The sequence below is a fragment of the Gracilinanus agilis genome, chromosome 2 (genome assembly GCF_016433145.1).
Source record: "Gracilinanus agilis isolate LMUSP501 chromosome 2, AgileGrace, whole genome shotgun sequence".
NCBI classification, from domain to species: Eukaryota; Metazoa; Chordata; class Mammalia; order Didelphimorphia; family Didelphidae; genus Gracilinanus; species Gracilinanus agilis.
The window spans coordinates 656,410,516-656,429,726 of record NC_058131.1 but is presented as its reverse complement, the minus strand read 5'-3'; the positions used below and the strand labels follow the sequence as shown (position 1 = coordinate 656,429,726).

The 19,211-nt window shown below is 43.5% G+C and overlaps 1 protein-coding gene across 3 annotated transcripts; it reads left to right on the top strand.

Moving 5' to 3' along the window:
* Positions 1–635: 635 nt before the first annotated feature.
* HEXA (hexosaminidase subunit alpha) lies at positions 636–18,943 on the top strand. Of its 3 annotated transcripts, XM_044665793.1 has the most exons (15): positions 636–983; positions 1,948–1,967; positions 5,875–5,949; positions 6,837–6,902; positions 8,515–8,561; positions 9,431–9,541; positions 10,349–10,450; positions 10,861–10,993; positions 11,661–11,841; positions 13,328–13,411; positions 14,005–14,077; positions 15,668–15,851; positions 16,107–16,197; positions 17,454–17,558; positions 18,688–18,943. In XM_044665793.1, the coding sequence occupies exons 1-15, from the start codon at positions 709–711 to the stop codon at positions 18,746–18,748; spliced, it is 1,608 nt and encodes a 535-aa protein (XP_044521728.1). In that variant the 5' UTR covers positions 636–708; the 3' UTR covers positions 18,749–18,943. The 3 variants fall into 3 exon arrangements, with proteins under 3 accessions (XP_044521728.1, XP_044521727.1, XP_044521726.1); XM_044665792.1 differs by lacking the exon at positions 1,948–1,967 and having other exon boundaries at positions 636–988; XM_044665791.1 differs by lacking the exon at positions 1,948–1,967 and having other exon boundaries at positions 636–988; positions 5,860–5,949.
* Positions 18,944–19,211: the final 268 nt, after the last annotated feature.

Sequence of the window (19,211 nt, the reverse complement as noted above, 5' to 3'; positions counted from 1 at the left end):
GGAGGAAGGAAGGAAGGAAGGAAGGAAGGAAGGAAGGAAGGAAGGAAGGAAGGAAGGAAGGAAGGAAGGAAGGAGGAAAGGAACGATAGAAATGGGGGGGGAGGGGCGCCTTTCCAAGGCTTCTTGCAAGTTCCTTCCCTCCATGCACTACACAGCGATCCAGCTCCAGGGGCCTCCCGGAAGCTGGTCCACACTCCATTTCTCAGGGCGTGGCTGATCGCTGACTCCCCCCGGGCCTAGAATGCACTCCCTCCTCGTCTCCACTTACAGACTCCTCCGGAGTCTCAGCCTACATCCCACCCTCTTGAAAGGGCCTTTCCTGTTCCATGAAGAGGCACAGCTGCTGCTCACCATGTTCTATTCCCTACATCCAAAAGTCTTTTCCTTCCCAGCTTCACTTCGCCCAGAGCCCCCCACCCGACTTCCAGAGAAAGGGATGCCTCCTCACAGTAAACAGACCAGGACGTAACCGAAACTGGACCCAGGACACTTTCTTCAGACTGAGGGTAGGGCACAGAGGGGCAGAGCCTCAGGACTCCCGCAGGCGCAGTCGCTAGGCGTCATCCAATCCCGTAGCGAGGCCCTGGCAGGCACCTGATCACGGGACTCACGTGACTCCCTGCAACTAGCTGGCTGGGGGCTGAGAGACTGGAGGGATTCGAGTGTCTCTGAGCGTCTTCGTCCTCCAGGGTGGTATCTTGCTCCGCAATGAACTTTCTAGAGCACCCTGGAATCCTGCTGCTGCTATCCCAGCTGGCAGTCGGGACGCTGGCCCAGACACAAATGTTGGAGGCCTCCGTGTGGCCATGGCCGCAGAAGATCTACGTTTCCCCCAATCAGACTTTCGCCCTGAACCCCAGCCTCTTCCACTTCCAGTACTCGGCTGCCTCGGCAGTGCAGGCGGGCTGCTCGGTGCTTGACGAAGCCTTCGTCCGCTACCTCCGGATCATCTTCGGGACCGGGCCCTGGCACTCTCCCGACCGGCCAGGTGAGCCGCTACCCGGGGAAACCTGGGCTTCCCTCAAGTTCAACCCGGCTGCCTCCGAGGTGTTCGTTCTTCTGAGCCTTCCACCTTTTCCCCAGTCTTGTGCATTCCCTTGCTTGAGTACCCTTAACTTCGGATATCCGTTGCAGACCGTCAGTCAATAAACATTTCATAAGCGCCTGCTATGTGCCAGACACTGCTAAGCGCTGGGGATTCAGAAAGAGGCAGAAGCCAGTTCCTGCCCTCAAAGAGTTGGCAATCATTTGGGTTCAGGCCTGAATGATGTTCCTTACCCCACATCCACACAGCCTTCCCCTGAAACCCTGACCCAAGAGAGTTCCCTAGCCTAGTGGCCACTAACTTCCTTTTCTTCCCTCTTCTCGTTCAGATTCCTCCTCCTGCCTCTTTCCAGCTACTGTCCTCTCTTCAGGCTCCTTGCTTCTGAGGTCTACCTCCCAGCTGCTCTCCTATCCCTTCCATTTGTCACTTGACTAGCACAATGGACCCGAAAGACCAGAGTTACCGAAACTCAGCCTTTCTCCAGGAGTTTACATCCGGGGCTGTTTTCCCTTACCAGAAGCCAAATCATTCAGCCACAAAAATACCTTGACTTAGGAAACAAGTTTCGGGAGACCCTTACATTCTTGGTCAAGTGCTAGTGTCTTTGTTTCATGATGATGATTATCAGAGATTCCTAGAACAGTTACTACAAAACTGTATCAAAACGAATACAAACCATTTGCAATGAAAATGCGGACTGATGTGAATTGAATTCCTAATTATTTCAATAAAAATGCAGGATCTAGCCAAATTAATAAGTAAAGAATACTTGAAGAAAGAGAATTTTGATCTGCTTCTCAAGGAAATAATGAGCATAAGTGGGCAGAAAAAAGTTTGAGCAATGACTGACAAATCGATAGAATAGGCTTCTGGAGGGATTGGGTTAATGATAAAATAGGGAGGGAAAAGAGGAAGGAACCAAGTAAAAAATTCAAGGTGAAAGTTAGCCAGAAGAGCTCAACAAAAATTACTAATAATGATAATGGCCAACATTTACATACTGCTTTAAGGTTTTCAAAATGCTTTAGGTATACTTTTCTCATTTGATCCTCATAACAACCCTGTAGGTTAGGTGCTTTCCCATTTTGCACATGAGGAACGTGAAGGTTGAAGAGTTTTGAGTGTACCTGCAACTGGGTAAGTGTCTGGGGCAGGACTTGAACTCAGGTCTCTCCGATTCTAATTATCCACTACTTTCCTTAGGTATTATGTTTATGGAAGATTATTCCAGAGACCTTATTCTGCATTACTTTAAATGAGGAGGTACAGTTTAATACAGGATATAGTGAAAAGGGAAAAAAGACTTTTTTGTTTTGTTTTCTTTTTTAAACCCTTGCCTTCTTACAGGCTTTAAGTGACTTGCTCAGTCATACAGCCTGGAAGTATATGAGGTCAGATTTGAACACAGGCTACTCTATTTCTGGATTTCACCCAGATTCTACAAAGTACCTTCTTGTTCACTATACTCTCCAACCTCTTGGAGAGGACAGTGATTTAGAAACTGAACCGATAGGCTCCTTCTTCAATCATTTATCCTGTACCTTTCATATTTTCTGCTTGAGTTTAGCACCTTTCCATTGTTCTCTTCCCCTGGAAAAATTGATCAGTGCTTTGCAATAGATAGTTATTTTGTTTTATTGGAGAAACAATGTTCAAACTCCATCTCTAGTTAGATTTTAAGTTAAAGATTAAGCAATTCCTAAGGAAGATAGTTGACTCATCTTTCTATTCCTCTTGTCCTTGTACTGCCTGGTTCCATATATGCCTACCTGTGGTTTGATCCATTCCATTCCATTTTCTGGTACTCCTCCACCATTCAAATGAAACTACATCACACCCTTCTCAACTAACCATCTCCTGACAGCAGACCTCAAGGGGCCATGTGATTTGATATGTCAGGTTTTTACCCTTTGCATCTCTTAGCAATTCCAAGTGGTCTTGCCCTACTTTGTGGACTGTGTTTCTCTAGTCTCTGTAAGTACCAGTTTTTAAGCTTTTACATTACACAAATTTAGCCATCAAGAAACATATCTCCCACTTATAAAATTATTGGTATGAGACTAATTACCCTTTACATTATTTAGTTGGTTCCACAAAAACATGAATAAGTGTAAGAGGTAACATTTATTTTGCACTTTACCACTTATACAGTAACTTATGGTGAGTTGGGGAGGGGTTTGCTCCTCAAAACAACCCTCTATAATAAATAACTCCATTTTCCATATGAGGAAATTAAAGCCCAGAAAAGTTGTGACTTATTCCCTGTGAGTGATGAAAATAAGATTAGAACTCAACCCCCCTGACTTCAGATCCACTATTCTTTCAAATTAGTGACATTAGGTAGATCTGTTTACCCTTGTTAAATAGGTTATGGCAAATACAGACAAAGTCCTTCTGGCCAGCCTTTTCCTACCATCTTCTGAGTCAAGTCCCTTTGCTTCAAATATCCTGTATTATTTTTATGTATATGTTTTTTATTACCCCCAACCCCTGCCACTGTAAACTTCCTGAGGGCAGGCACAGACATTTTTCATATAAGGCCCTTTGCTGCTCTAAATCTAAGAATCATATGTGAAGAAATCCAGGAAGCAGAAAAGGGAAGCATGATGGAAGGGTTTAAGAAAAGCTCAGCAAAAGCAGAAACAGGTATAATGTACCTCCTTAACATCACCTTAACAAAGAGGAGCTTGAAAGTGAGGTGTGATATATCAATTGTTATAGGAGACCTTCAGTTATCCAGATACCCCCTGGAGTCCTTTCTCTGGCAGAAGCAGAACTAATATTTCATGACTTGCCTTAATGGTAATTTCATCCTTCAAAAGATAGAGAAAGCACCAAATAGAACTTTTTGGGGCCCAGTCTCACCAAGGAAAAACTGATTATTGCTTATCCTTATTGGAAATGATGGAAACAATGTGGGGAAATGACCACTCTCAATTTTAAGATTTGTAATAGACCATGAGAGATTCTAGGCAGAGTCCTAACATGAATCTTAGATTTGGAAGAAACAGGGTCAGTGAAAAAACAGGTAGGATTCCCATGGATTAACATTCAAACAGAGGATTTATGTAGGTGATATGTACTAGAACATATGTCTTATCTCATAAATAAAATTCGGAAAACAAAAAGGGATTAATTCCAATGTAGTAGAAAAGAAATTGTCCACATAGACCAATATGAATACACAAGGAATTCATTAACAAGTTTAGATTTTTCCAAAGACATCAGGAAAAGCAAAAGGATGAATACAAAACCATAGCACATTCCTATAACAATAGTGTCAGGAGCTTACAACCCAGTGAAGACTTATGAGGAAAGCCAACAAATAAAAATCTATTTGCAAGGAAAGAGAAAGATCAGAGCCGGGTATAATAATGTCCAGAATTAGGCAGGTGATATATCATCCCAATGTACTCTGTCTATCCTGGCCAAACCAAATCTCAATTATTACCTTCCTTTGGGTACCACATTTTAAGAAAAATGTTGATAAATTAGAATATGACCACAAGGGGGGACCAGTTGAATATAGAAATGTTTAGCCTAGAGAAAAGGCAAGGGGGAGGGATTTGGAAGTGGAAATGTAATAGCAATCTTTGTTGAGGAATGGTTACAAAGAAAAACTTACTGTTTGGCCCCAGATGACAGAAATTAGATGCAATTCTCAGAGGCAAATTTTGACTTTGAAGAAAATATATTATATCTCTTCCAATTGTGATGCTGAGATTTTGTGATGCCAAGTGTCACCATTGTCCAAAAATATTGTTGGCATGGTAGAAGTTAATTTTATTTTGGATTTCTAGGTACTGGATCAGCAATAGCTGCATGTGGGTTTAATGGAAGTAGGTACATGGGTAGGGGCTATTTTTCCATTGCTGTTACAGGTACCCTGAGGAGGTAAGGGGTTTAGCAGAATAGAGGGAAGGGCTAGCTATTTTATACCATTAGTATAAAATTGTTAACAGGAAGATGGAGTAGCAATACTTCTGACTTCCTTTCTCCTTAGCTGGCTCCAGGAGCTATATTAAAAGTTTTGTGCTCCCCCTATTGATCACTACTTTTTACTGCAGAAAATTACTTTCTGAACTGTAGCTACTGGGATCAATGCCTATGCATCAGGATCATATATGACCTATACTGAAGACATATAGACAGCCCACCTTGGCTGGGTCTATGCTGCAATAAGAAAAGCACTTTTCAAGGCAATGTGGTATAGTGGGGAGAATGTAGGCTCTTGAATGAGAGGACCAGAGTTAAAATCCCATCTCATACCTTCACTGGGCCTCAATTTCCTTATCTGTAAAATGAAGTAGGACTAATTGGGCTCTCAGGTACCTTCACATTCTAGGTCCATGATCTTATAATCTTCCTAGATACTGGCCAGTAGTGCATTTGGACGTCTAAAAGCCTGAGTTAGTCACTAAACATAGCAAAACAAAACAGATCCAACCCTTACTATAGAGAAGTTTCCGTCCAGGACACATTTGTGAATTAACATCATAATGCCTGACATTTATTTTATACTTTAAAATCCACAAAACAATGAATTGTTTGAGAATAGAGAATACTCAGGTAACTATATAAAAAGAATAAGTCTATATAACTGAACAGTGAAAAACATACGTGGTCAGAGATTGCCCTTTTACTGGAGGAGCATGAGACTCTTACTTAACCATGTGTCCCTGGGCAAGTCTTTTCATCTCCCTAAGCCTCAGTTTCCTCAATTCAAGGGTTCAGTTAGATGGTCTCTGAGAGCCTTTCCAGGTATCTGTATTATGTTGATGTGAATGAGATTCCTGAATTTCTTCTCTCTGCAGACCTGAAAATAACAGTGAAGAATTCATTGGATGTCTTTGTGGCTGTCCCTGGGTGTGACCTGTTTCCTGAAATGAACTCTTTGGAGAACTGTAAGTATAGTCCTTAGGTTGGATATCTTTCTTGTGAAAGTGAATACTTGATAGCAAGAGCAAACAACTCAACCCTGACTCTAAACAATCTCTTCAACTTTGGCCATTCCCCAGGAAGCTGTCAAGGGACTGGAGGAACCAGTGTGTAAAGTATATCCAGTTTTTTTGGCTCATGCCACATTCTTATTGCCTTAAATATCAAGGAACCAAGAGTAGATGGACTTGGATGCTATATAAGGTTTAAGCCTAGAATCTTCCCCTACTGTAGCAGGGAGTTACAGGCTCACCCAAATGGAATGTCTTCTTGTTAGTAATGCTAAAACCCACCAAATACCTCTAAGCCTTAGAAGTATTTTCAGGCCCTAAATTAATCAAAAAGATGTGACCTTCCTTTAGACATGGCGCTCAGTGAATAGGGGAGGGGGAGAAATGAATTGAGGAGATTGGGCAGTGAGATGATAGATAGGATGGATCCTTCTCATTCATTATAACACCAGATCTTTTTATACTCCATGGGGAGAGTTAACAGGAATTTGCATTCCCAAAAAGGAAACTAGGCATTATTCAGCATCAGGACTTGTCAAAAGACAATGAAAAAAATCGTAGTAGAACCCAAGTTCACACACTCATATGAGTCTCTATGACTGTTGTGACTGACATTTACTAGTTGTGGCTAAATATCTCTCTAGCCCATTCATGCAAGACCCTGTGTCAGTTTCCCAGTTGCCATAATCATACCTTTCCCCAGCAAGATCTCCCAAAAGCCAAGCTGCTGCTCCACTACTGCCAGAGCTAGAAACTTTACCTCTTATTTTCATTTAAGACTTGAGTGCAAAGTTCAGTTTTCCATGTCCTAACCCTCCAGCCTTTTCTTGTTGTCATTTCAGACACTCTAACTCTCAGTGATCAGCAGTTTGTCCTGAAATCTCATACTGTCTGGGGAGCTCTCAGAGGTAATGGTACAGGGACTGATATGAAGTAGGGAGATAAAGGATTGGGTGACCTTGATTTTTCCATTGATTGTTCTGATGGGAATTCTTTAGAACTGTATATTATGTTCAGTGGTCTGAAATGAAGCCCTCCTAGGAGTAAAGTAAGCTGTCCCAGGTGATATTTCCAGGTTTCTTCTCTATGAAATGTATCCCTCTGTATACAAAACTGAGATGGTACAGTAGCAGTTCCTATTCTAGTAAGAAAAGAACTGAGGATTATTTGGATGGAGGGATCCTAGTAATGGTAAGGTAATAAAACTAGCAACTCACATTTATATGAGATGTGACATAAAGCTTCCATAGCACTCACAGTTCTGCCAGCACTATTACCTCCTATTTATAAAGTAAGAGACTGAGGCTAAGAACGAGTGAAGTGGCTTGGCCATGGCTACACTGATCTGAAAATGCTGAATCCAGTGCTTTCCTAATATGCCAGGAAGTGAAGCCAGCATCCTCCTGAGGCCTCTTCTCACATGGTCTCAGTTCAACATCAGGATAGATATCTAAACTGCCAAGGGAACAGAGCATGGGGAGAGGTGCTATATTCCCCCCTCCCCCACCACCTATCTAATATGACTCCGGGAGGGAGACAATTTCGATCTTATAATTGGAGAATATGTATGTTGAAAATTGTTATTACATGTAATTGGAAAAATAAAAATATCTTTGAATAAGAACTGAAATAAATATCTAGGTTAGAAACAAAAAAATGTTTTAATTATTTTGAAAAGAAAGGTAAATATAGTAAAAAAAACAAACTTGTGATTCTTTGGCATTCTAGAGAAAATCATTGATCTTTCATTCAATTCATTCAATATATTTATTTGTCATTTTCCTTTTTAGACACAGCATCCTACACTAAGCACTATAGGAAATGGAGAAATGAAGAACACATATAGTCTCTAATCATTACAATCTAGTCATATATTAAACTCTAAAATTTCCTAGGGATTAGAAGATCCTTAAATCACAAAAGGTCTCTTTCAGCCCTAAAAATTCCATGGTTTTAATTTCCCAAAGAGACAATTTGTATATGTCATCTTCTCCTTAGTTGCCCCTCATCTTTCTTCACTAAGAGGTCAAATCTGAGAACTCGAAGAGATCCCAGACAATATAAAGCTTTCTAAGATTGTCAGCCTTGTAAGCTAAGGAAAATAACATACTATGCCTCTCCTCTCCTTAGCTGGCTGCCAGATCTCTAGAAAGAAGAGGCCCTACACTAGAGTTAGGGCTTGTTAGAGACCTGACCAAGATCCTACCCACTCACTTACAAGCATTAAATAGCACTCATTTTCTGACAAAGAAAAAATAGATATAAGGAGTGCCTCTTGTTTCAGTAAACTTCTCAGTATCTCTCTCTCTCTCTAGATCAACCAGATGTTCCCAAAATACATTAGACATGTTTGTTGAATTATCCATCTCCCTGTATTTTTTTTTTAGGAAAATTAAGCATTGACCCCCACTTCCTTTGCCTAAGCATCATTCCCTGCATCATTGGGCATCATTCTAGGTTTGGGGCAATTTCTTCCCTCACTTCCTCCAGACCTCACCCTGTGCCTCTGGTTCTCCACAGGCCTAGAGACTTTTAGCCAGCTCATTGGGAGATCCTCTGAGGGTATGGTGAGTGTATCCCAAGTGACTGAAGGAAGTTTACAATGTAATACCTGTTTCTGTCATTAGTTCTTTCTAGATGTCAAGGGTGGTAAAAGGCATTCCCAGCTCAGCAGGATTTGGGAAGAAGTACAGAGGTTGGGGTTGTAGTTGGATTGTAACTGAAGGTCATTGGTTGATAGAATCAGGTTGCCTGGCACAACTAGAGTTTACCTGCTGCTACCCAGGGCATAATAAGCCACATCAACTAAAAGAAAATAGGAATAAAAAACTAAAGGGATGTTTTGCATGACTATACATGTATAATCTACATCAAATTGTCTATCTTCTCAAGGAGAGAGAAAATTTGAAACATGAGATTTTAAAAAATGAATGTTAAAACGTCTTTGTTTACATGTAACTAAGGGGAAAAAATTTAGCAGGTTTTTTAAAAACTAGAGGGAAAAGTCAAATCTTAGTAGTCAACTTGCTTTGGTGTAAGCTTTGTCTGTAGACCGTGCTAGGGACTTTGTGGCTTCATACTGGCTGCTCCTAGAAGATTGTGCACAGGGCCTAGGTTCTGGGCCCCTACGACATATCCAAGGACAGTTCTACATATTAACTGTGAGATAGTCAATAAACATTTATTAAGCTCATACTATGTGCCAGGCACTGTAGTAAGCACTGGAGATAGAAAGCACCACAGAATAAACCAATCTATTAGAAGGGCCATGGGAAAGCCAGGAAGATCAGGGATGGGGTCTCGTCCAAAAGTGGTTTTATATTGGGCCACTACCAGCAAAATTCTTAGTGCCCTAGGTCTTTTCTCAGGGAACATGCACAGACTTTGGAAGTGGGGAATGAGTGTCATTGACATCTTCCATGTTTGTTCTGCTCAGTTCTACGTCAAGTGGACAGATATTGTAGACTTTCCCCGATTCCCTCACCGAGGCTTGCTGCTGGACACATCTCGTCATTATCTGCCACTGCAAGCCATACTAGAGACACTGGTATGTACTATAGTTTCTCATCTGAGGACCTCCCTCCTTCCTGAAACATTTGATTTTATGAGTTTTCACTGGCTGCAGAGAAGTGGCCTACTTGGAAAACTCCAGATGAAAAGAAAAACAGAATTCAAACTTGGTTGACCATGATGCTCAGTGCCCACAAAACAATAGGGAGAGGGAGTCAGGATTGGGATGTTGGGATTCCTTAATCAACCAGAATGAAAGTCAGGTCAGTCCTGACAATTAGAGAAGCATCTTGCTTGACTAACTTTGGCCTAACTGTCCTGAGGTTCACCTGAAGGCCCTGCTTTCCAGATCAACATTGCTGTCTCCTCCATAACTCTGCCTAGATTGAACCTTGGGATTACACCTCACCCAGAAAGATAAAGATGGGCTTTGGTGAAGGCTGTCCTCAGTATACAAGAGCCTAAAGGTGGTACTCCTTGGGCTTTGGTTGGGTTTTTGTGAATTTGAAGGAAACTATTCTCTACCCCAATCTGGCCAAGCTGTCTCCTTCCAAGTCTCCTTTGTGTGGTGTTAAAAAACCACAAAAGCTCATGCTTTGACAGTAAGAGGAAGTACCCAGGAAACAGCCCAGCAGGAGGGGGCAGGAAGGAGTTGTTCCAAAGCCAAAAGGACATGGAGTGGGGGGATGGGAGGACACTTGAAGTGCTAGGTTTGAGTAGCAGGAAGCTGTTTTCTAATACTTCCCCACATGCTCGGTGAGTACAAGGAAGTTATCTTGGGGCGTTTGTGTCTCTGAATTCCACCATCAACAGGGCTAGGTTTCATATATATTCTGATTCCCAGGATGTCATGGCATATAACAAATTCAACGTGTTCCACTGGCACATTGTCGATGACCCTTCTTTTCCATATGAGAGTGTGACTTTCCCTGAGCTTAGCAGAAAGGTATGTTTTGTCCTGGTCCTTCTGTATTTGGGGGGGCGGGGGGAGGGTGCCACTGGGCTCCTTAGAGCCCTGCAAGGAAAGAGGACTGACCTGGACATCAAATCCTCACCCTGTCTTCTTTCTGATCCTCAGTTTCCTTATTTGCTAAATGGCAGTTATTGTCTCTGCTCACCTCCCAGAAATGTGAGGGCCAAATGAAATAATGGATGTAAAAAAGATCAGGGACTCAAAAGATGTGAGATAGTATTTTAATTGATTTTTGTCACTGACCAGTCCCTCTACCCTCATGTGCCATCTGACACTCTTGTCTGAGTATGTGACCTGAGGAAAGATTCCCATCAGCCTGTCCAACTAATGAAGAGTTCATCTCCCCCCAGTGACAGCATTCTAAGGGACTGTGTGTCTTTCAGGGATCCTTTGACCCTGCCTCCCACATCTATACAATGGAAGATGTAAAGACAGTCATTGAATATGCCCGATTGCGAGGTATCCGAGTCCTGGCAGAGTTTGACACACCAGGCCACACTTTGTCTTGGGGAAAAGGTAAGAACAGGGTAGAAAAATCAGAGGGCAGTCAAGAATCTTCTCTTCAACTCTTGCCCCAGTGGCATATCTTTAGCATGTAACCTATCAGCAAAAACAGTCACATTCCAGTTTTATTTATTTGGATTTTATTTATTTGGAAAAACAGATTTTCCCAATGATTTTTCCCATTTGGAAAATCAGAAGTGCAAAAGGATATGGGATAGAGATGAAATTTGAAATTCATTTGGATTTGGGCTAGTAAAACCCACTTGAGTTTTCACTCACCAGTAGTTTTGATACCCTGCAGAACTAAGGAAGCAAAGTCTGATGTGTCCTCAGAAGAGGAATTGTGGAGGGGAGACTAAATCTGAAAGCTCTTTTCTAAGAGCCTGATAGGTCTGAACCTCTTGGGAAAGAGGAGGGGAAAGAATAAGTATTTTTGCACCAACTTTGTGCCAGGCACTTTACAAATATCTCATTTGGAAAGCATCAGCAAGTGAGCTCAGTGCCCCATCAGTGTAAGTCCCAAGTAGATGGAATTTCTGCTCTCCTGCTTAAGGCAGAAATAAGCTACTGCACTATAGCCTTATATATTTAATCAGCAGAGCTGTTCTCAGGCTACAGATGGTATCTCTGTGGACCAGTGATTCTTTTTCTGTGACTGCATGCATCTCTCTTGGCCCAGGTATTCCTGGACTGCTGACTCCTTGCTACTCAGGACACATTCCTTCTGGCAGTTATGGTCCAGTGAATCCCATCCTCAACAGGACCTATGAGTTCATGGCTTCATTCTTCCAGGAGATCAGTAATGTTTTCCCAGACTTTTATCTTCACCTTGGAGGAGATGAGGTTGATTTCACCTGCTGGTATGAGCCCTCAGGTCATCCCTGTCCCCTTCTTGAGTCAAGGAGTGGGAAAAACTTGAGCTGTTGGGAGTGTGGCCAGTATTGGGGTATCTTTAGAGAAGTTCTTAGATTCCTCTTATAGGCTACTTGGGAACTGGGGATAGAAGGGAGGAACTTGAATTCCCTGACCACTCAGAACCAAGGTCTTGAACCCTGATAGAGCCCATACTAAGAGGAAAACGGATTAATAACAGCTTTTCTTATCTTCCCACCTTTGCAGGCACAGTATTCTCCCTGCCTAGACTCCCATTTAGCCATACCTCTCCCCAGTCCAATACACACATTTTGCTCTAGCTCTCCTTTTCTCAGTCCCTCCTCCACAGATCTTAAAGACCAAAGGGATCAAGGAAAGTATTAACTGAGCTTCTGCTGTGTTCTTAATTCTTTGCTGACCAAAAAGGGGGGAAAAGAGATTAAAATGAGTCTAGTTGAGATGAAAGACCTAACAGTACCACCAACTAATACAAGTCATTTAATATTTAAGAACATCATCCCAGGGTAAAGCTTGGCTTTAAGAGAGCCAAGAAAGGAGAGAATTAATTAGGAAAGCACAGTCAAGAAAGATTTGAGAGAAGAGGTCTCCACCAGGGCTTAGGAGGAAAGTAGGATGTGGAGAGTGGTGAGGGGGAAGGCATTCCAGGCACAAGAAACCCTGAAAAAAGGGTAAAAATAGGCATGTACATAGGGTGTGCTGGGAACAGCATAAAGCAGCTAGTCTATCAGAGCTGCAGGATTATTAAGAAGCAACAAAAAAGAAGAGATGATTGAGTAATACAATGGATAAAGCACTGGGCCTGGAGTCAGAAGGACCTGAGTTCAAATCCTGCCTCAGACACTAGTTGTGTGACTCTAGTAAAGTCACTTAAACCTGTTTGCATCCATTTCCTCATCTATAAATCAGCTGGAGAAGAAAATGGCAAACTGCTCCAGTATTTTGCCAAGAAAACCCCAAATGGGATCATAACAAGTTAGGCATGAATGAAATAATTGAAGACCAACGAAGCAAAAAAGAAGCTCTGGATTTGCAGTCTCAGAATATGGGTTCAAATCTCAGCTCAACTATTTAATACTTGTGTAACTTGGGTTAAGTCACAATCTCACTGAGCTTTAAAAGAGAGAGTGGGACTAGACAGTCTTCTGAGATCCTTTCCAGCTCTACCAGCATTTTGATCCTACCCAGGGGAAGCCAGGGAAAGCTGAGAAGGGTGACTGAAGCCAAATTGTAGAAGACCTTAAATGTCATGCTGGAAAAGGTAGGCTAACAGCACTGGTCAGGCCTGGCATAGTTCTAAGCTCTTCAATCCAGGGCTAGCAACTGCTTTTTGGTTCTCTTCAGGCTTGGGAGATAAGTCACAGGAAATGAGGTGACTATTCCCTGTCTTTCCAAGGTTCTGGGGTCCTAGAGACCCAAGAAATGGAAGAAATCATTTTCTTTCTTGCAATTCAGGCAGTCCAATCCAGATATCCAGGCCTTCATGAAGGAAAAGGGCTTTCAGAACTATGAGCAACTGGAATCTTTCTACATTCAAAAGTAAGGATTTCAACAAAATAACTAATATGAAAAAAATGTTTTCATGATTGCACAAGTAAAATCTATATCACTTTGCTTATTATCTTGGAGGGGAGGAACAAGGGAGAAGATTTGGAACTCAAAATTTTTTTGATGAATATTAATTGTTTTTACATGTAATTGGAGGAAAAATAAAATAATAGATTGGGGGAAAAAAAGGAAAGATTGGAACACAGTTACCTCTTCCCTGATGTTGGAGTGTGGGGGTAATAGGGTAGAGTAATCCTCCTAAATCTCCCCCCCTTTAAATCTTGTAAATGGTGACTTTCATGCTCCCTCTGCCCTCCCCCTTTAGCCAAATGAGTGTGCCCATCCACTAAAACAGTCCTCCCAGGCTCAGCCTCTTGCCATTTTCTCTGGCTACTCCTTGAAACAATTCTCATCTCTCCCACTCCCTAGCTAAATTATTAGTAGAGTTTGTGATGGCCTAACCTGGAGCAAGGAGAGAAAATTGTCTCATAGGGATTAGTCAGGCAGGCATACTTTCCACCATGACATCCAGCCATCCTCGGAACAACTCTGCCCTATTCTTCACTTGTTTCTTTCTTCCTCAGGCTGCTGAACATTGTGTCTTCCTACAGAAAAGGCTATATAGTATGGCAAGAGGTTTTCGACAATGACGTGAAGGTATAAAATTGAGAACAAAGAAGGAGCAGAGGGGTTTGCTGACTTTATCCTATAGGAACTGGGGCAGATGTCAGTGGACCCATCTTTCCAGTCCTCCATATCCCCTACTATTCCCAATATCACTCAGGGCTGCATAGCTCAGGGAACAGGAGGTCTTTGCCTCCACACAGCGATGATTTTCCCCAGATGCCCTGGATCCCATCTTTAAAGGGTTAGAGAAGAGCCTTAGAACCCCCTTTCCAATGAAGGAGTCTCCCAGCTTTACTTTCTTCTAGGATATTTTCAGAGGTGAGATCATATTTGTCCTAAACACTAAATTTCAGAGAGGTAAAAACAATAATTCTGCCTCGTCCATCTACTCCCTCCTGACCTAAAGAAAAGGTTTCTGTCCCTACAGAGCCTCAGAGGCTCTCAGAGAGGCTGGGCTTTGCCTGATGTATCTGGGCCTAGGGTTTCTCATATCTTCAAAGACAACTAAATGATGCAGCAGATAGAGAGCCCTGGACTTGGAGTCATGCAGACCTGAGTTCAAATTTAGCTTCAGACAACTTCTAGCTGTGTGATTTGGGCTTGACCATCCAGCTTCAGTTTCTTCATCAGTAAAACTAGGATGATAAAAGTAGCACCTACATCACGGGGTTGTTGTGAGGATCAAATGAGATAAAATATTTCAAGTACTATACAAATGTGAGCTATTGTTATTATCACTTAGTGTTCAGAGGAAAGGGCTGTCTAAAGACTTAGCTCCCTATGCCCCAGAGAGATGACCACCACTGACTCTGACTTCTTCCTAATACTCTTCTGTGTGCGGTTTACCAGGCTTCATTGGCACTTATCTTTGCTTCTTTGACCTTAATCCACCCTCCTCTCCCTGTCCTCACACCACACCCCCAGTGTTTTGAAGTGTGGTTGGCAAAATCTCCTGATCGAGACAGGCAGAGGAGACAGGCTCAGAGGAGAAAGAAAAATGTGTTCCCTGCTTCCACCCACTCTCTGATACCAGGCCAGGACATGGACCTCTCAGCCCTGGGAAGAGCTTAGAACAAGTAGGATGATGATGGGGATCACAATGATCCCAGACTGAGATTTGTAAGAAAGAGATGCCTACCCTGTTAGACCACTGGCAGTCTTTGCTGAAGTATAGGGGACATAGCTTCAGGGCACCAAAGGGAGCCTTTTGTTGGTCACTTATTTCAGTCATGTCCAACTCTTAGTGACCTCATGAGGTCATCTTGGCAAATACTGGAGTAGTTAGCCATTTACTTCTCTGGCTCATTTTATAGATGAGGAAACTGAGGGAAACAGGATTAAGTGACTTGTCCAGAGTCACATAGCTAGTAAGTGTCTGAGTTTGGATTTGAATTCAGCTCTCCTTGACTTCATGCCCAGTGCTCTATCCACTGTACCGCCCAGCTGACTTAGGCCTTTAGAGGTGCTATAATATGATCCCTTCTTCAGGTCATGGTTTTGCAGAGAGATAGTTTATGTTTTGGAGTTGTAAATTCTTGTGAAAATAACTAGGTTCTTTCTGCTAGCAGTAGGGAACATTGCCCCCCCAACATTTCTTCTTTGGTTGTTTCTTGTAACCAGCTGAGTCCAGACACAGTGGTGCATGTGTGGAAAGAAACAAAACCTGTACCATATGCCAAGGAGATGGAGAAAATCACCAAGGCTGGGTACCATGTCTTGTTGTCTTCTCCCTGGTACCTGAACCGCATCTCCTATGGGCAGGATTGGCAGGATATCTACAGTGTGGAGCCTCTGGACTTTGAAGGTTTGAGGGTTTGGAAGGGAGGACATAGACACTCTTCCCTGAAGAGGCCCCTGGAATCCACCTTATGGAGTGAATTTGGAGAATGGAAGGCCTGAAGATTTGGTCCTGAAGGGGATTTAAGAAATAAAATCCTTAGCACTTCTTGAATCTACCCACAAAGAAATCTTTTCATGCCCTAATCTTATCAGGCTGTCTCTTGATGGACTTGTCATGGGTCTCTACCATAGCCTTCACGTTGAGCTTATGTTCCCTCAGGCAGTCCTGAGCAGAAGTCTCTGGTGATTGGGGGTGAAGCTTGCATGTGGGGCGAGTTCGTGGACGTGACCAATCTGACCCCCAGACTCTGGTAAGCATCAAAGAGAGGAAGCAGAACTGGCCAGCAAAGGGCCAATAAATAATGGCTGAGAAACAAGGCGTTCAGTGGGTGCAGGAGAGAGGAGCATAATCACTTCCTGTTGGTCTTAGCTAAGCCAGACCTACTTTTTTTTTTTTTAAACCCTTACCTTCCATCTTGCAGTTATACTGTGTATTGGCTCCAAGGCAGAAGAGTGGTAAGGGTAGGCAATGGGGGTCAAGTGACTTGCCCAGGGTCACACAGCTGGGAAGTGCCTGAGGCCAGATTTGAACCCAGGACCTCTTGTCTCTAGGTCTGGCTCTCAATCCACTGAGCTACCCAGCTGCCCCCCCCCCCAGACCTATTTCTGATGCTCCTCTGGATGTTTTGTTTTCTTCTCCCTTCCTCCTCTGTACCAAGAGTTGGAACAAGCATTAACCTCATGATCTCTTCCATTTGAGTAGTTTATCTCATCTTGTCTTAACATCCTAAGCTGGTAGTTAAGACAGGTCATGCACCCCATTTTCCCATAGGAACACTTGGGATGCCAAAAATCTTTTGCCCGGGGTCAGTCAGTGGCAGAACCAGACCTCTATCTCTGGCTTTGGGTTGGCCCCAGGGTGCTTACTACCCTTTGCTTTTCCCCCTAAGCTTTCCCAAAGTCTAGGACATCATCTAGCTCACACCTAGTTAGTTAGTTTATGCTCAATTATCTCCCCTTCGATGCTGCTGCTGTTCTGGATGCAAAGTAGCCCCAAAGACCCCAGAGCCACATCTCCATTCTGTTCATCCCTGCCTGCACCCCATGATATTGGGAGATGCCCATGGGCTCTGGAATCAGGGAATCTGGATGGAAATCCCACCTCCGGCTCTCTGTGATCTTGGGTAACTCCCTTAAAATCCCTGCATCTGTTTCCTCCTCTGGTAAATGGGGAGGCTGGACTAGATAGCCTCTGACATCCCTTCCTGTGTTCCCTTATGTGCCATTTCATCCAAGACTGTTCATACGTCTTGTCTCCTTTCTTCCTTGAGTCAGAAAAGGTAGGAATTGTTATCCCTGTTTTACAGAAGGGGTAGTTAAGGCCCAGAGAAAGATGAAATAACCTATTCTAGATCACAGTATGGTAGTGGTTCAGCCATAAGACTCTTCTTCTCAGGGGCTCTCCTGGGCACATTCCCCTGCCCCATTCCTGCTCCAGTCATGTGGACAGCTTGTCCTTCCAGCCCAACTGAGAAATTTGACCAGACCCCATCTGCGTGTCCTCCAGGCCCAGAGCAGGAGCTGTGGCAGAGAGGCTTTGGAGCAGCGAGTCAGTGAAAGACATGGAGTTGGCATATGCCCGGCTGACAAACTTCCGATGTGAGCTCCTCAGGTATGAGGGTCAGGAATTGTCCCCAGGAATTTTATCTCCAGTTGGAACCAAAGCCGATTATTGAGGGATGGGAGGATGATATTTGTGAGTCTCCTTTTTTTCTCTGGTTTCAACTCAGTGACGTAGATTGGGAGTAGTGCCTAAACTCCTAGGAGACTTTTTGCAGCATATTCACAGTTTCTCTCTTCTTCAAACATTCTTAAAAGTTAGGTTGTTTTAAAATTTTTGTGAAAGGAGAAAGTTCTCTGAAGACAAAAGTCAGTCTTCCCTAATTTGTTCGTACCGAGGTTGATTATGCACAAGAACCCTGAGTCAGGTTGGGCATCCAGTCCTATCTCTGGTTTGGAGCACAAGACTCATCCCTGAGCCTCAGTTTCCTGCCAAATGAAACTGATCTCTAAGGTCTTTCACCTTTGAAATTCTCTGAATCTCATGTATCTAAAACTGAGGCCCTAAGATTCTATGAATCCATGGCAGGGCAGAAAGAAACCTCGGGCCCCCGACTTAGGTTTGTTCTAGTACCTTCCTGCCCAAAGCTGAGGTTGTTCAGGGCATAACCCCGAAGCCCCCATTCTAGAGGTGAATTCTGCCACAGTGTCTTCAAATTTCCCATGCTCGGAATGCCTTCCTCCTAACCTGGATCTCTAAGAACTGTTAGCTTCCTCCCATCCTCTGCTTAGCTGCTCCCACCCCAGCTAGGGCTCACTCGCTCCTACAGCTGCCCTGTTTTTGCCTTCTCTGTGTACAGGTTGTCCAGCAGGAGAAAGTACGTTTCTCAAGAGCCGGGCTGTTTTAGCTTTACATCCCTTGTCTCTGGCACAGACACATCATAAAAGATTGTGGATTTGAATCAAGCGGCTCAATACCGAAATGTGCCCTTGGATAGTGATGAAATATCTCTTTTCTTTCCTTCACCAGAGGATTTTCAGGGCAGAGGACAGAGCGTGCTTATAGTCATGGATATTTGATACTTGTTTTGGGGAAGGCTGGTGAGGGAGGAAGGCTTCAGTGGCATTTAAGAGACAGCTGATGAAAATCTCAAGCCTCTTGTCTATCCATTGTTCCCATCACTAATCCTCTGTCCCCTTGTTCTCAGATGACTCCGTTTCTCCTTTTTGTCTTCTTATAGGCGAGGTGTCCAGGCCCAGCCTCTCTATGTAGGCTTCTGTGAACACGATTTCGACCACTGACCAGAGCAGTCCTTGAAGTCACCTTAGATGTGTTGATTATCCAGGAAACTTGGGGCGTCCCAGGCTGGCTCTCTAGCCAGGTTAAGACCCATGGGGTGAGCACACCTCCACGTGCATCCCAGGGCCCTCCGGTGGAGAGGGGGATGGCATTTGTGCCGGGATTCAGCTCCAATAAAGGATTTTGTAACAAAGAAATGACTTTTGTGGGTCTACCATTCCAGTCAGCTCCTGCTCTTTTCCCTCCAACCTCCAGTAAAGCATTTAACAACACTTGCATTGGAGCAATTAGTTGGCTCAGAATAAATCTTCCCCGTGAACTTTATTACTCCCCTCCCCAGCCTTTGGACTGAGTAATACCCCCACCCTCATCCCCGGCCTGGACTGAAACAACCCGTCTCAGCTGCAGCCCCCGAGGAAGAGGGACTCTTCTTCCCAAGGCCTGTGATAGGTCCTGGATGTAGCC

Coding starts and splice junctions, on each gene's coding strand:
- HEXA (XM_044665793.1), top strand. CDS start 709: ATGAACTTTCTAGAGCACCCTGGAATCCTGCTGCTGCTATCCCAGCTG. Junction 984..1,947: donor CCCTGGCACTCTCCCGACCG/GCCAGGTGAGCC, acceptor TAAAATAGGGAG/GGAAAAGAGGAAGGAACCAA. Junction 13,412..14,004: donor GAATCTTTCTACATTCAAAA/GTAAGGATTTCA, acceptor TTTCTTCCTCAG/GCTGCTGAACATTGTGTCTT.